At 50.8% G+C, this 16,942-nt stretch overlaps 1 protein-coding gene and 1 long non-coding RNA gene across 4 annotated transcripts in view; one reads left to right on the forward strand and one right to left on the reverse strand.

Moving 5' to 3' along the window:
* Nucleotides 1–16,942, forward strand: part of SH3PXD2B (SH3 and PX domains 2B) — a 98,119-nt gene that overhangs the window by 63,250 nt on the left and 17,927 nt on the right. For all 3 annotated transcript variants that reach the window (XM_029942852.1, XM_029942853.1, XM_029942851.1), the window contains exons 6-8: nt 1,048–1,073; nt 9,779–9,913; nt 13,742–13,846. In XM_029942852.1, the coding sequence (XP_029798712.1) occupies nt 1,048–1,073; nt 9,779–9,913; nt 13,742–13,846 (266 nt within the window). The remainder of the gene's footprint in view (nt 1–1,047; nt 1,074–9,778; nt 9,914–13,741; nt 13,847–16,942) is intronic.
* LOC115294823 lies at nt 1,368–10,590 on the reverse strand. The gene is made up of 4 exons (XR_003910164.1): nt 10,090–10,590; nt 3,109–3,164; nt 1,888–2,054; nt 1,368–1,695 (listed from the first exon to the last, which is right to left on the reverse strand). It is a non-coding gene; the product is annotated as an uncharacterized LOC115294823 (long non-coding RNA).

Consider the following 16,942-nt stretch of genomic DNA (forward strand, 5'->3'; position numbering starts at 1 on the left):
AGGCTCATACCCGAGTCCGGGCTGAAGATGGAAACGCAGGGCCGTTCCCAGTAGTCTTCAGGGAGACAGAAGATGGATTCCAAATGGTGCTGGTAAAGGAAGGGTTTTTGCTGCCATGCGTGGGAAAACTTGGGACCGTGGCAAGCATGTCACACAGAGAAGCTAATGTGCCCGCACGAGCTCACATATGCTGCTGCTAGGACTCAGCAGCCCCCTACTGCCCCCAACCCCCTCCCCCAGCCAGGGCAGCAAGACAGCCAAAGCAGCCCAGGACTTCGAGGAGCCCAGACCATGACTCAGGTCACCAGCCTTGCTGGCAGCTCAGGCAGATGGTGCTTGACGTAGGAGCAGCCCCGAGGGACCTCTGTGGGTGTGCTTGGAGCTGGCCGCCAAGACGGGAACTCCAGGCACAGGCCAGGCTGGCGTTCAGTCAGGACAGCAGGCCCCCGCAAGGTTTCCTGGGTTCTGACGTTGGCTGGGGCGCTCCGCCTCCCTGGGCCTCCGTGCCTCCATCTGTGAAATGGAGTGACCCTTAAGGATCCTCGTGGGGGTTCATCCTGCCACACGCAGCAAGTGCCACAGTATTCCTCCATGGCTCTCACCGTCCCCCATGCAGGGTGTGTTCCCCTTACCGATTACTGCCAAGAGCTTTCCGCTTCGTGTGTACGGCTCAGGGCACCCCCGGGAAGTGGGACAGTGCCTCTGCTGAGCCCAATGAGGTGGGCAACAGGCTCAGTGCAACATGGCGGCCGAATCTTGCTTTTTCACTGCGTGCCCCCACATCAGCTCCTCCCTAGGGCCCCCGCCTCCCTAGGGAGTAGAGATGCTAGTTCCCAGGGTGCCAGAGCACTTCCCAGGCAAAGGGAGAACATGAAAAGGGATTCTTTCTTTTTTAAAGAATCTGGGTCCCTGGGGCTGACTTGGATTTTCTTCATTCACTGGAGATGGTGTGGAATGGAGACTCTCAGTTTGTTAATGGGATAACTCGTATTTCTATGTAACCGTACTGACTCGTCATTCTCTCCCACCCCTTTCTTTCCTGTGCAGGGAGCATGTTGGGAAAAAGAAATCTGGTAAGAATATTTTCCCGTTTTCTCCCATTCATTCACTGTTGAGCATGCCCCTACTTTACACCTACAATTGCCAGTCCCTGGGCACTGCCTGAGGATACAGCATGTGACCGGATGGGTGGGTGGGTAGATGGGTAGGTGGGTGGACGATGGGTTGATGCTTGATTGGTTGATACCCCAGCCTGTTTTGCAAAAAAAAAAAAAGTATTGGAGGCTGTTCCATCCTATATCAAAAAGCTAGAGTGGGTAAGACCTGCTGCCTCTCTGGGAGCATGCCTCAGATAGGGGAGACCAACCTCTCCTGACCCACTGTAGGGGGTCAGATACCTTTATTCTGCTGTAGACAGAGGAATGCGGTGACTAATGCTAAGAGCATTCTCCTCCGGTGTTGGAAGGGGTCAAAAAAAAGGAGGGATGCTGGGTCTTAAGGAGTGAACGGGAGCTTTCCGTAGAGCAAAGGGGCCGTTGGGGCCGCGGGGAGGTGCGCAGGCGGGAGGCACAGGTTCGCCCGGTCTCATGCTGCTGTTATTGCCTGGTGATGCAGGCTGCTCTTTCTGGCACCTCTGGCACTCACTCCCTTCTCCTGGGCACCAGTTCCCCTCCTTCCCAGCATGCCTTCCACTCCCTAGAGCCATGATGGGAAAAGAGAAGGTGGGGATTTAGGTGTGCACAGAGGAATGATTGAGTCATCGCGAGCCTGGGGTTGATAACTTTAGATTCACAATAATCCAACCTTTTCTTCCGCAAAACCAGAATTATCTCTCCCCTCCCCTCCCCTCCCCCATATCTGCAAAGTTCCCCACCCACGCCACTACACCTGGAGCCAGCATTGTCCTCAGAGCTTCCAGAATCCCAAGTTCTTTGATGTATCTAGTTCTCCAGGAAGTTTGATGGCATTGATAATGCTGTGGGGGCGGGGCAAAGCAGAGATCCCAGAAGTAAAAAAGGATGCCTGCCTCTTCTCGTGGGCCTCTGTTTCCTCATCTGTAAAATGGGGATAATAATAGTAATCTATCTTGGAGGATTATTATAGGATTTATAGGAATACATACAAAGCACTCAGAACAGCGCCTGGCAGATTTTAAGGGATACGTGTTTGCTGCTGTCTTTAGACTGCTACCATTAACTCAAAGCACATGGGTGTCCCTGCCCAGTGTCAGTAGAAATTCCAAATTCAGTAGCCCTGGTCCCTTTACTGCCCCCGGGGTACAGGGTCTGTGGTCATATTTACAGGGCCTAGGCCATTCTTGCAAGGAAAAGTAGAGATGAGCTGGCTCTCTGCCTCAAGGTCTGGGTTCTGGACTCAACGCCTGCCTTTCCCCAGCCAGTCTATTTATAGCTGCACTTTGCGCTTAATAGGTACCAGCCAGACCCCTAGCATCCTGTTCAAGCTACACATGGTCCTTGGGCTCTGAGGGTAATGATACGTTTCTTAGAAAAGAACAGAGAGGAGAAGAACTCTTGAGCTAGTCACAAGGGTTTCTGGCTCTGAGTATGCAGAGACTTTGCTGGAGGGAACGGCTGCAGGAAGAGAGGAAAGAGACAGCTCTAGTTTGCAAAAACCAAAGTGTCCGGTCAGAACAGGCTTGATGAGAGACTGGTCTGGAAAAGAGAGAAGAAGCTCTAATTTGTGGTGATGGCTATTACATCATTCACCTGCAATGATGGGGGGGGGGGTTTATTTATAGATCAGCTGGATGGAAAGTAGCATTTTTCTTCTCAGACTAAGGACCCATGCTGGATGAGGCTTATTTTTTTTGTCTGACCTTTGAACTCTTCCTCTATGTTAGAAGTAGCCTTCTTGATTGACTGTGAAAGGGATTTCAAGTCAACAGCTGCAAGCCCAGAGATTTCTGTGCCTGAACTCTGGATTGGAGAAAGCTCATCTGTCTCCGGAATTGGTCAGCAGACTGGCTAACGTGGTCTCAACTGCTGCTCATCTTACAAGAAAAAAACCAATCCTCCCACCAAAATTTTAAGAGGCCATCTTATTATTTAAGGAGCATCTTTCTTCTTGATTTTTCTGCCCTTTACTTACTGAAGTATTCTCTGATTTACTGGCTCTTTCAGCAGGACTGACAGGATGGGCAGTTTCTGGAAAGAAAATCCATGTTATCATTGCTCATTATATTTTGCCATAACAAAAATATTATTGACTGAGTGGCTTCGACGACAGAAGCTTATTTCCTCCCAAGCACAGAGCCTGGAAGTCTGAGGTCAAGGTGCCAGCATTGTCAGGTCTGGACCGAGCCCTCTTCCTGGCTTCCAGACTGCTGCCTTGTTGCCGTGCCCTCCCACGGCAGAGAGAGAGCGAGAACAAGCCCTCTGATGTCTCTTCTAACAAAGGCACTCTCCCCATCATGGGGGCCCCACCCGCACGACCTCCTCCAAACCTAACTACCTCCCAAAGGCCCCACCTCCAGATGCCATCCCGTGGTAGTTAAAGCTTCAGTATATGAATTTTGGAAGGACAAATTCATCCCATGGCAGTTATCTTTAAATTTTTTTAATGCTTTTTATTTATTTTTGAGAGACAGAGAGAGACAGTGCGAGCAGGGGAGGGTCAGAGAGAGAGGGAGACACAGAATCTGAAGCAGGCTCCAGGCTCTGAGCTACCTGTCAGCACAGAGAGTTATCTTTAAAGTTCAAAACATGTCAGGGCGCCTGGGTGGCTCCGTCAGTTAATCATCCATCTTCGGCTCAGGTCATGATCTCACAGTCTGTGAGTTTGACCCCCATATTGGGCTCTGTGCTGGCAGCTCAGAGCCTGGAGTCTGCTTTGGATTCTGTGTCTCCCTCTCTCTCTGCCCCTCCCCTGCTCACGCGCTCTCTCTCTCTCAAAAATAAACTTTTTAAATAAAATTCAAAATATGTCATCATGAATCAAAACATTCCAACTAGGAGGGGCGCCTGGGTGGCTCAGTCGGTTGGACCTCCAGCTTCGGCTCAGGTCAGATCTCACGTTCGTGGGTTCGAGCCCCGCGTCGGGCTCTGTGCTGGCGGCTGGCTCAGAGCCTGGAGCCTGCTTCCGGTTCTGTGTCTCCTTCTCTCTCTGCTCCTCCCCCTCTCATGCTCTGTCTCTCTCAGTATCAAAAATAAATAAAACCAAAAAAAAAATTAAAAAAAAAAAACATTCCAACTAGGAAAATCTGCAGTAGATTAGGCCCTGTACCTCTTGAGAATGTTTTATAGCATTTCCTCAATGTCAGAATCGCCCTTCCACTGTCAAATCTCCTCTTTTATGCTGACCTTTTCCTTCTCTTATTCCTGCTGGACCACAAGAATGACGTCGAACTTGCAGCTCCTAGTAGTTAGCTATCTGCATCAACTTGAGTACTGCTATTACTGTGCATTATAGAGCTTGGGTGCAGGATCGCTATCCACCAGCAGGTGTCTCCACCTAGCACCTAACTTGCCGGAAGCCTCACCGTGAGAATTCTGGCAGTCAAACCAATGAGGTTTTCCTAAGTTGAGTGCTCTGGGTAAAATGAAGGCGAAAAAACTGGTGCTGGAAAAGCAGCCCCATGCTCTTTCTTCCGGACCACTTCATGGCAGGGTACTTCAGTGTAGAGCTGCTGTCCCAGAAGAAGGAGACGTAAGATACAGACGAGGTCCCTGAGTGAGTCTTGGAGGAAGTACTAGCCCTGTGCCCTGTGCCAGCACCCGATCTGCTCCTGGCTGGCAGGAGTCCTAACCCTTGCTCCCTGACCTCCTCATTTCCTGGATTTGTGTCTTATTTGCAGTAAGCCCCCTGATTTTCTGATCCTGTCACTGCTCTTGGTTCTCCCGAATCTTCTTGGCAGCCTGGGTGGGAGAGTTGGCACAGAAATGAATAGATCAGTCCATTGATCAGAATCCTGAAAACTGTGGCACAACTATACTACCATCAGTTGTCAAAACTGGGTGGCAGCAATTAGCTTTTTGGACAGCGTAACCAGACTTGACTGGACCCTGACTTAATCAAAGCTTTATCCCTACTTGTAGGCAAGAAGGAACAGTCTTTGGTTGCCCATAAGATGGACAGGTGCCTACCATAACTGTCAGCATTGTGTGCTCTTAGGGAGAAACCTGGAGCCATGCAAAGCAGAAGAATTTCTAGAAGTTTCCCTTCATCGTTTGTCGCTTCACTCCACAAATACCCACTGAGGGTCTGGGCTAAGTGCTGAGTGAGCAAGACAGACACGGTTGTTGATTGCATGTTTACTAAGCGCCTGCTGTGAACCTGACAGGGCTCTAGGCCCCCAGGGAATGCAAAGCTGAACAAGATTCGGAAAACATTCTTACAGTGTGGTAGAACAAATAGGTGGATAAAGAAAATGAGATGCTGTAAGTACAGTAAAGGAGGGCACTTTAAGTTCTTTCTGAGGAGGGAAGTCCTCCAAAGGTGAGTTTTAGAATACTCATTTTTCTTTTCCTTCAGATGTTCATTGAGCCTAGTAGGCGCCCTCCACATTCTAGACCAAGTGTTGGCACACTTTTTCTCTGTAGGGCCAGATAGTAAATATTTTAGGGTTTGCAGGCCACTTACAGGCTCTGTCAATAATCATAATAATGTATCCTCTTCCTCTCATTCCCCTTTACAGCCCTGTAAAAATAGAACAAATTTCCCTTGCACCAAAGCAAACCACATGGGCCTGTGAGCCTTTAGGCAAGAGTCCAACACTGAACAAGAGCCTGAGTTCCTGCCCTCACAGGGCTTATGTTCTAGAATGGGAAAATGGACAAGAAAACTAGTGAATACACAGACTCTTGTGATTTTTTTTTTTTAATTCTGTGTCAAAATAAAATTAAGTGAGGCAGTGCAGGGTGGTCCGAGAAGGTCTCATTGACAGGATACCACTTGAGCAGGTACCTGAACCATGCAGTTGCCTGTGTCACACTGGGGAGTGGGGAGAAGAAATGATCAGAGAGATTGGGCAGGACCCCAATAGGCCACTGGGCTTTTCCTGACTGAGGTAGAGCCATTGTAGGGGCTTGACCTTTGGGGAACATGATCTCACGCATCTTTTGAAAGGATCACTGTAGCTGCTGTGTCAAGAACAAATCATAGCAGTCAAGGCTGGAGCAGGAGACCAGTTAAGACGCCAAGAGTAGGCAGTTCCCATGTGATTGCAGAGGAGAAGAAAAGGCATCCTGAAAACAACCTGTGCTGTATTTTTTTTTAAATTTTTAAGATATGTTTTATTTATTTTTGAGACAGAGAAAGACAGCATGAGCGGGGAAGGGCAGAGAGAGAGGGAGACACAGAATCGGAAGCAGGCTCCAGGCGCTGGGCTGTCAGCACAGAGACTGACATGGGGCTCGAACCCACGATCATGAGATCATGACCTGAGCCAAAGTCGGAGGCTTAACTGACTGAGCCACCCAGGTGCCCCCAGCCTGTGCTGTTTTACAGATACACCAGGAATGCGGGAGCCGAAAGCCAAGGCCATAAAGGCCAGCAGAGTCCAGACTGTACAAGACCCGAGGGCACTGGGGAGCCTCAGCAGGGGCTGAGCAGTTAGTTGCATGATCAGAGTAGCATTTTTGGAGCAAGCACTTTGCAGTATGGAGGACAGGGTGGAGGGGCAGGTTAGAGACCAGTTACAGCTCTCGTTTCCTGCCCCTCACAATCCCAAAAAAGCCTCACTCAGTCCCTGGTGCAGAGCATGTGAGTGAAGTCAGGTTAGGAAGCACTTAAAAGGTCCACCCCCATCAAACCTGTGGCTCTGTGGCAAAGAATCCTGACCTGCCTCCAGGGGGCAGCAGAGAGCCCCCCCAGGCTTGAGCACAGCCACACTGTGACTCCACCAGCCCCCTGACCTCCTGCCTGGGAGACCCTGGGCACTTCCTGAGCATGCTCCTGAGCAGTGGGCACAAGCTACAACCTGACTGGGAACTGGGTACTTTTTTCCCCTCTCACCAATTCTTTTCTTTTTTTTTTTTACATGTATTTATTTTTGAGAGACAGAGCATGAACAGGGGAGGGGCAGAGAGAGAAAGAGACATAGAATCTAAAGCAAGCTCCAGGCTCTGAGCTAGTAGTCAGCACAGAGCCCAACGCGGGGCTCGAACCCACGACCCGTGAGATCACGACCTGAGCCGAAGTTGGATACTTAACCAGTTGAGGCGCCCTTCCAGTTCTTTCTTTCAAATTAACGCCCAGAGAAGCCCAGTTAACCTGGGTACAGCCCACCTGAGGGCCAGGTCAGAGGAGTAGCTGCATTGCTGGGACTGTGATCGCCAAGGCAGGCTATATCCTGCAGTAGAACTTATAGACTCCGGAGTCTCTACCTTTTGCATTTCCTGGAGAAATTGTCCCCAGCTCACAGTGACCTGGAGCCTCCAGCAAGCCAACGGCTACTTCCACTCACTCACGTGATAGGACCTTTGTGGGCCCAGTGCCAGCAGGTTCAGGACACCATCGAGACTTCCGCTGTCCAGAGCTTATTCTCTGGTGGGGGCAGCAGGAGGGACAGTAACCATCCTGCTCTAAGGCCACTGAAAGCAAAAGTGCTCAAGTGGCAGGGCTGGCTGGGGTGGACTGTTGTGCTCACAACAACAAGGAAGTCAGCCCTGCAGGCCGACCCCTGGAGAGGTGCTGGAGGAGACACGATAACCCTGAGAGGACCAGGACCTAAAACTCAGCCTTCCTGGCCCCTGGAAGTGCTTATGGGTGCTCATGGGAGCTGACAGGGAAGGAAAGCAGGCGGGCCTCAGACCACTCTTCCTTCTTCTTTTCTTTCCTCACCTACCCCCACCACACCCAAGCACACTCGGAGTCTTTGAGCCGGGTGGACCTGATTCACATCTGGCTTTGTCAGCATCCAGCTGTGGGACCCAAGGCAAGTCGCTTGATATCTTGGAGCCTCTCTTTTCTGGTCTGTAAAACAAGGCAGGAGCCACCCCCAGGTGGTTGTGTCGACATCATTAATATATGATGTGTAGGCATACAGTGTGTGAGGCGTGATGGGAGTTCGTGTGTGGCCACTCCCCTCCAGACCTGCTCCCCAATCTTCGGCCTACACCGCCCTCTCTCCTCTCCTCTTTCTCTGTCCCCATGCTTTCTCTACCCAGGGTGGCCCTGGGACCCTCCCCAACTCCAGTTTCCCCCAGCCAGGAAGGGGGACTGGCCTTGGTCACAGAGCGAAGAAGTGGTAACGCTTCATCCTGCTACAGTGCCCTATGTGGTTTCCCACATCAAAAATTCGGAGCACGTGGTTGTGACAAAGGGCTTTTGTGCTCCTTCTGGATGCCAGAGGCTGGAGTGCACTGGCGGGCTGGTAAATCCTTCATATCCAGCTTTCTGATCGAAAGCCCTGCTTTGTAGCATTTGCTAATATCCATGGTGTAAATACTTCCACGGTGGCCAATTTCAAGGACCAGCAAGGCGCCACCCAACAGAGCTGGGAAGAGATGCACCAAGTCGGCTCGGGGTGACCTGGCCCTCACACATCATTACTGGGTGTGCTTGGGCAGAACGGGATTTCCTGGACATTTCAGTTGTTCATGGAAACAGTAGGAGGAAATAATGTGAATCGGGACCTGCAGAAAACCAAGGCCCTGTGGTCACCCATGTTACGTCACCCATATTCTTCGATATCTTTTCCTTTATTAGTCAGGTGTGTCAGTGCTTCCCCGGGACCATACAACCCCAGAGGCCACACCCACTGCGTCCTGTGAAAACAGCCTCTCCTGGAGCCCCTGTCCATACCCTTCTCTTCCACTGCCACTGCCACGGCCCAAAGCCAGCGTCGTCTCCTGCCTGACAACTCCATGATCTCCACGTGGTCTCCCGCTTTCTTTCCATGCTCCATGTGGCAGCCAGAACTCTCTTTCTAAAGACGTAAATCCATACTTGTCGTTCCTTTCTTTAAGCCTTCTACTGGCTTTCTACTTGAGGGTGAAAAAAAAAATCCAAACTTCTTACCCACCTGCTCTGACCCGTGCCTGTCTGTGTGTCTTTCATACAGGACTGCTCTCCTGGGCTTCAGTCCCCTCCCCTCCTCCCAGTTCCTAGAAGGTTCTGGGCCCTTTCCCATCTGAAGTCTGCCTGCATCGTTCTTTCCCCATCTTCTCATGTCTCCTGTTCATGCCCCCATCTTCGGGAGGTCTTGCCAGCCACCCCATTGAATGTGGCATCCCCTTTCCCGATCAGTCTTGGTCCAGCATCCTGGTTGTTTCCAGCAATGTAGCTACAAAAATCAATACTTACATTATCCTGTATATTTGTCATTATATACATTTGTTTATGTGCCCCAACCAAGTTAAGTTACTTAAGACTGGGGTCCTATCTGTGTCATTCACTTTACCACCCCCAGCACGTCCTAGGGTGTCGAACATCACTGATGACTTGATGAATTAAGAGATGAGTTATTTTGGATGGGTGGATGGGTGGATGAGTAACCACAGAGGGATGAATGGATGGAAGGAAAGATTGAAATGCATGAAAGCCCTTTCCCACCAGGCTGTGCCATATCTTGACCAACTCCAAATCCCCAGTGCCTTTGCACAGTGTCTGCATAGAATAGGCATTAGGCACATTTTGGTGGTTGCATGAGCAGATTAGTGCAAGAATGAATGGAGGAGGTGACCCTCGAGGTGAGTCCTATCATAGCTTCTTTCTCTCTTTGGAGTGTCCTCCTCACCCTCCCTACGCCCCTGGCTCCCGCTCCTTCACGTGTAGGTGGTGGCTATGTGTGACATCTGATAGGACTTTGTACCCACAGGGAGTGACCTGACCTCAGTGGACCCCATGGTCCTGGACCAGTATGTGGTGGTGGCCAACTACCAGAAGCAGGAGAGCTCAGAGATCAGCCTCAGCGTAGGACAGGTGGTGGACATCATCGAGAAGAACGAATCAGGTAGGGAAACAAAACCGTCTCCTTCCCTGTGCTACACCATCACCGAGCCCCTAGGACAGGAGAAATTTAGAAACACAGAAACTGCAGTAGCTGATCTGAGCTGGCCGGTTTGCACAGATCCAGCTGACAACCTCTTAGAAAGCCACCCTCTTTGATCACAGTGCTCAGATACCCACCTGGGTCACAATTCCAACAAGCATCCTGCTGGGTCCATGGTTACTGATTTATTCTGAGGGTTGCATTTCATGAATGTGTCTTCTGGTTTCAAAATGGAGTCCAGCATTCCATGGGAACTTTACCTTTGATTACCATGCGAGTCTTCATGAAGGCTCCACCAGCTGTGGGCTCTGGTGGGACGGACATGCCACCTGTCTCTTCAGCCCACCTGTCATCACGCAGGCCACTGGGCATGTACCCTGGCCAGGTCCGGGGCAGGATATGGTATGATCCGACACTTAGCCTGAGTTTCCATTGGAACTGTGCATCTGACAGCTGCTTCTCTCTGACCGTCAGTTCTCTCATATGCAACAGAGAGAAAGCTGCTACTTCAAAGAGCCATTACAAGGATTGAATGAGCTACTACTACCTAGAGTGTGCCTACTTCTGTGCCTGGCACACAGTAGGTACTCAAGGATGTGGGTTTCCTTCCTGCTTGCCTTCCTTAGCCACAGAGTAGTTATCAGCACCATCAAAAGAAAAGGGCAAGGGGTAGGGGGTGAGTTGTTTTGGCTAAAATGTGGCATTGCCTAATAATATGGTTAGCAGGCCAGTCTTTGTGACACCCTGATGGCCAGCAAAGGGCCAGCAAACAGAGGAAAGACTGTGTTTGCAGCGGCATCTGGATCATGTTACCATGGTCATGAGGTCCGCATTAGCCAGCCCAATGCTTTAATTACTCAATATAGCAACGACCATCCCTACATCACAGCCGAAGAAACAAGGCTCCAAGTGACGTGGTCACTCACCCAAGATCTCATGACAGGTTACCGAGCTGGAATTCCAAACCAATTCCAGCTGGCCCCAAGGGCTTGTGACTTTCTAATTCCTGGGCATGAATGTGTGCTCTACAGGGACTCAGGAAGACGGTGAGGGGGAAGGAGGCAGATAGTGAAGTCTGCCAGGGACCAAAAAACTGGCAACACTTATTTTTAATTATATTTACTGGCTGAGTAATATGTGGACACGTGCTTCTTAAAACATTCATCATAAAGTTAAAATCTGCTTTTTTTCCACTAGCTTCAACCTTAGTCCCCTTTAAAAACCCCAAATAGGCCTTCTCTCAGTTTACGATGAATCTTTCTTGATAATTGTATACACGTACATACAGGTATGTGTGTATGTGTGTCTTCGTGTGTGTGTATTTCCGTGTGAACTGTGTGTCTACATGTGTGCCCATACGCAGATACATAACCATAGGCGTACGCACAGCATTTTGCATTTGTTGATATAACTTTATAGTTTCTTTAACCCCAGAGTTATCATTCCATACCTTTTGATCATTTTGACCTGCAACATGCTTTTTAGTCAACATTTGGCTCTTCCTTCTCCTTTAACATCTGCGTACTATTTGATCGACATGAGCCATATTTTTCTCTAGTATAAACAGTGGATCTGTGGACGCTGGTGAGTGTTTCTTTAGGTCAGATAACAAGACACAGAACTACTGGATCGCAGGTATACATATTTTGAATTTTAAGATCCTGCCGATTCGCCTCCAAACTGGTCATGTCAATTCATTCTCCCTCTAGCGATGCATGAGGCATTAGTACAGAGTTAAGAGCTGAGAGTGTGAGGTGAGGACAGCCTAGCCATGGATCCTGGCTCTGTCACTTTGTGACCTGAGTCAAGTCACTGCCTCTCTCCGAGCCTCAACCTTCTCATCTGTAGAATGGAGCAGTCATAGTAGGCAGGTCATAGGGCTATTGTGAGGATCCTGCCAGTCAGATAGATGTGATGCACTGAGACACATTACTGTCATTGTGGTGTCGTGAGTTTCTGGAACCCCCACGCAAACACCCTACAGATATGAGTTCTTGGGAAGACATACAACGTATCTTCTGATTTCTGGTTTTCCACAGATGTATCCACCCTGTTCACAGACACACACACACAGATCCCAGCCACCAAAGCTTGTGTTGTAAAAGCAGTGTCCAGTTGAGTAAAGTAGGTGACCCCCAAGACAGGGAGATCAAAAACAAAGGCCTCCCTCTCAGGCCAGAAAGGCTGCTCCATAGTCTGCCCCTTCCTTCTCTTCTTTTTTGGGGTCTCCAGGGCTTGGAGGTATGTGATCTGAGGGAGTGGATCCTGTCTTTCCATTTACGTTGTGCAGAGTTGGTGGGGCCTCGTATTAATTTCCTGTTGCCGTCGTGACTCGTGACGAAGTGTCAACACACTAAGTGTCCGGCAACAACGTAAACTAGTCATCTTACAGTTCTGTGGGTCCAAGGTCCACAGGGGGTCCCGCTGGGCTAACATCAAGGCACTGGCAGGGCTGAGTTCCTGTCTGCAAGTTCCGGATAAGACTTGTTTCTTTGCCCTTTCCAGTTTCTAGAGGCCACCCCACTCCGTGGCTCACGGTCCCACCCCAGTCCTCAGAGCCAGCAGTGCTGCCCTCCCTCGTCTCTCCTCCGCAGCCACACCTCCCCCGACTCTTCTTCTGCCTCCCTGTAATTACACAGGGCGCACGCTAATCCCAGATAGCCCCCTATTTGTGTTCAGCTGCTTTGCAACCTGAATCCCACCACCTGCGACCTTAACTCCTTAACATGTGCGCAGGTTCCCAGGATTAGGATGCAGACATCTTTGTGAGTCAGTATTCTGCCTGCTGCAGGGTACAAGCCCTTCCCTAAAGGAGGACCTGAGCCTGGGTAAGAGGCCTCTCGGGCAGCTACACTGCAGCCAGATTTACGTCAACATGAGCAGATGCAAAATCAGCGTCTCCGACAAGTCATCAGGGCAGCGGCTTCCGTATCTGATGGCCCTGGGTGCACATTGCAGCTCCGCCCTAAGCCGTGTGAACTTGGGCCAGTATCCTGGCTTCTCAGTTTCCTCATCTGTGCAGTGGGGATGATAATGTGATAATATTATATAAAACGGGGCAACTAAGATGGTTAGTGCCTCAGATACCTTAGTGAAGATAGCTACCTTCCTTACTCTCGTCATTCAGGATGACCTTTTTCCCCCTGTCCCAGGCTCAGAAGTGGGTTTCTTTTTTTTTTAAGTTCATTTATTTATTTTAAGAGAGACAAAAACAGCACAAGCAGGGGGAAGGGCAGAGAAAGAGGGAGATAGAATAATCCCAAGCAGGGTCTGCACTTCAGCACAGAGCCCAATGTGGGGCTCAAACTCCCAAAACCATGAGATCATGACCTGAGCCAAAACCAGGAATCAGACACTTAACCGACTGAGCCACCCAGGTGCCCCATCTTTCTTTCTTTTTTTTTTAATGTTTGTTTATTTTTGAGAAAGAGAGAGAGTGCACAGGGGAGGGCAGGCAGAGAGAGAAGGGGACAAAGGATCCAAAGTGGGCTCTGTGCTGCCAGCAGTGAGCCCAACACAGGGCTTAGCCTCACACGCCGTGAGATCATGACCTGAGCTGAAGTCTGATGTGTAACTGACTGAGCCCCGACAAAGTGCCCCGAAGTGGGTTTCTTCTTGGGCTGTTCTTAGCAGATAGCAGGCAGTTAACTGGAGTAGTTGGATTCCACAATAAAATGGCAACTCTCTTGCCTTACCCTGAGCATGGACTCATAGTGGCTGAACCTATTACTACACTCTGACCCCCAGGCTTTTCATCTGACTAACATCAGTCTGCACTCTCATTTCCAGGTTGGTGGTTCGTCAGCACAGCTGAAGAGCAAGGCTGGGTCCCCGCAACCTGCCTGGAGGGGCAGGATGGTGTGCAGGACGAGTTTTCCCTGCAGCCTGAAGAAGGTAGGAGGGAGCTGGAGCTTCTCACGCCTGCCATGGGGATGCGGCTAACGGCAAGCCTGCCCTTTCTTAGGGCCCTTTGGGAGCCAACCCAGGCGAGCCTGGCCAGAGCTGGGGACCTAACACTTCCGTGGGACCCTCCCAGGAGGGCCCCATCCTGATGACCCCAGCACCTCACTATTCCTCCCTTGAACCATTCTGATGGCCAAGATGCTGGGCGCCTTCCAGCTCATTTGTGGGACGTCTGAAAGTATCTATAAACGTGTGCTCTCTCAGTGACCAGTCTGGGCGTCAGCATTAGGACTGACCCTCTCCACTTCACACACACTTCATGTCCTGGAGAACTTACCCCACGGGTGTCCTGAAGGGCAATCCCTACAATGCGACATTGAGAATGCCCAGCTGACTCGGTTTACCCCACTAGAAGCATTCCTGAGCCTGGAGCCTGAGTCCGCCTTAGCTAATAAAGACAAGGGTGTTCGAGTCAGGCAGACCTGAACGTGAGTTAGCTGCACCCTTACGGGCTAAGTTGGGCCAGCAGCTTACCCTCTCTCCATCTCACCGCCGCCTCTGAACGTGGAAACGATGATGTCTGTATCCTGAGATTTTTTTTCTTAATTAAATGAGATTCTACATGCAAAGCATTTGGCAAAGAACCAGAAACAATAAGTGACTAGGAACACTTAGTAGTACAGAGCTGTGTCTTACCCAGGGGTGAATACTCCGGCTTTCAGCTGACTGTTTCAGGAAAAGCACCAAGCCACGTTTTGTGTTTATCAGAAAAGAGGATGAGAAGAAGTGGGATAGTTCTGTGCTGAAAGGTCACCCAAAAATGTGTATACAGCACCCCCTGTCAAAAACGTGTCAGTTTGCTCTGTGTTTTGTGGGGCCCCCCCGGCACTGAGGGACTGGGCCAACACAAAGACTCCCTCACATTCAGGGGTCATGGTGCACTTCAAGGGAACTGTCACTCACTTAGGCAGTTAATGATGGCCACTGTGGGCACCCCACAGTAAGAGACTGATTATTAACCTGCTGTAAGAGACTGATTACTAACCCCATTTTACAGGCAAGGAGACAGGCTCAAATGCAGAGACATTTGCCTGGGGTCACACAGCCAGAAGATGGAGAGATACCACATTTTCCTTCTCCCTACACAAGGGCTTCTTTTAGTGCCTTTTTATAATCATGCTAGGAAAAGAATTCTATCTACTGGTGGCCTCTGCATCTGAGTTCAAGGTTAATACTCTAGAACTTGGTCCTTTTAAGATACCTGGGGCTTGGCATAGGCTCAGAAATAGTTCCTGCTACCTGGGAACATGCGCTCGGTATCCCCTTCGCCTGCCGACGCGGGAAGTGCTTTCTTCTCACCTCTCCCTTCTGCCCTTCGCCTCTACATGCTGCCTGTCCAGTCGCGTGGAGGTACTGGTCTCTGCCCCGGCCTGTGGGCCGCCGCCGGACTCTGGGGGACTTGTATGCCATCAGCTGGCGTCAAGGTGCCTACCTCCCTGTTCAGTGTTTGGAGCTGGGTCCCTGCATCTGCATGTACCTTCCTGCTCGGGGACCGCCAGGGACCACCTGGAACCGCCTGTGCCTGTTGCATGTGAGAAACAGTGACCTTGCCTGTATCATGTGTGTGTCGGCATGTGGGTTTGGGTGGTATTTCTCGGCCTAGGGCTCTAAAGTTTCCCAGGTTGGGAAACAATGCCTGGGGCCTCTATGATGCTGAGCCAGTGGCCTGTTTCTATTATCAGATACAGCACAAGGGAAGGAAACCCCACATCAAACTGTCTCGGGCCAAAAGGGAAGTGTATCAGCTCATCACTGAAAAGTCTGGGGAAGGGCTAGCTTCAAGCATGGCTGGATCCAGGGGCTTGAAAACATTGTTGGGACCTGGGACTTACTCTCCTCCCCTCTGCTCTGTTGTCTCCCTTGCTGACACCATTTTCTCATGGCCACAGTTCCAGGCATCTTTTGGAGATACCAACCAAAGGAAGTGGTTCTCCTTCAACATAAGTCTTAGGACTGGTTCTGACTGGCCCGCTTGGGTCACATGCTATCCCTGAACCAGTCACACTGGCCAGGGGAGTACAGCACTTTGGCCAGGCCGGGGTCCTGCACCCTCCCCCTTCCTCCAGGCAGTGGTGAGGTCAGCCTTACCCAAACCATGTGGACGGAGGCCGGTAGTGGCGGCAGAGGAAGGGTAGGTGGATGCTGGGCGTGCAGTGGCAGTAGGCACCCGCTTACAGTCTGCCAGGTCTCCCACCTTAAGGTTTGTTCGGGATCACTGAGTGTTTCATGAGCCAGAGAGCACCACCGGGTGCGAGAGAATCTCCCTGTGTAACTTAGCCGAAGGGTGTGCCCCCAGGAGTTCAGGGCCCGCAAGACTGACTGCCTTTAGTCTAGGACTGAGGCCGCACCCCCTTCCCACCCAACCAAATGGAACTTCTGTGCCTCTACGGGCTTGAATTACCCCGCACCCCTCACAGCACCCGCACCCACCCTGCAGCTACCGTGAGTGAGGGGAGCAGCTTACTCCGCTGTCCACAGCGTATCTGCAACTTGAGTCAGCTCAGCCCCCACAGAGCAGGTCAGTGGGCTACATCAATGAATAAATAAACTCCCTGTGTGTTGTCCACCTCCCTCGCCACCAGCTGGGCAGGCCACGGACAGCCTGTGGTGTTTTCCCAAAGAGAGAGAGTCGGCCCCAACACGCTGGCCATCAACACCAGCCGGCAGCTGGCTAGGTCACTCCCTGGGGGCTGGATGTAAGCAAAACAGGAAAACCCTTTCCTGTCCTCGCCAGGGTCCCCTGGGACACTCATCTGTTCTGTCTCAGCAGTTGCTGCTGACAGTGTTGAGCACGGGAGCTATTCTGTTGTTCTCCGGGTGGGGGGAGGGGTTGGCTGCCAGCATGTGACAGTGAGCAGTCATCCAAGCAGAGCCTGAGCAGTGGTCCCATGGCTTTGAGGGGAAAGAGTGAGGCACCACTGAGACTGAGGTGGAAGGCACCCCAGTTACATGAAGGAAAGTTGAAGCAGGCAGTGATTTTACTGTGTGTGTGCACGTGTGTGTGATTGTGTGTATAAAATTATTATG

The sequence above is a fragment of the Suricata suricatta genome, chromosome 6 (assembly GCF_006229205.1).
Source record: "Suricata suricatta isolate VVHF042 chromosome 6, meerkat_22Aug2017_6uvM2_HiC, whole genome shotgun sequence".
NCBI classification, from domain to species: domain Eukaryota; kingdom Metazoa; phylum Chordata; class Mammalia; order Carnivora; family Herpestidae; genus Suricata; species Suricata suricatta.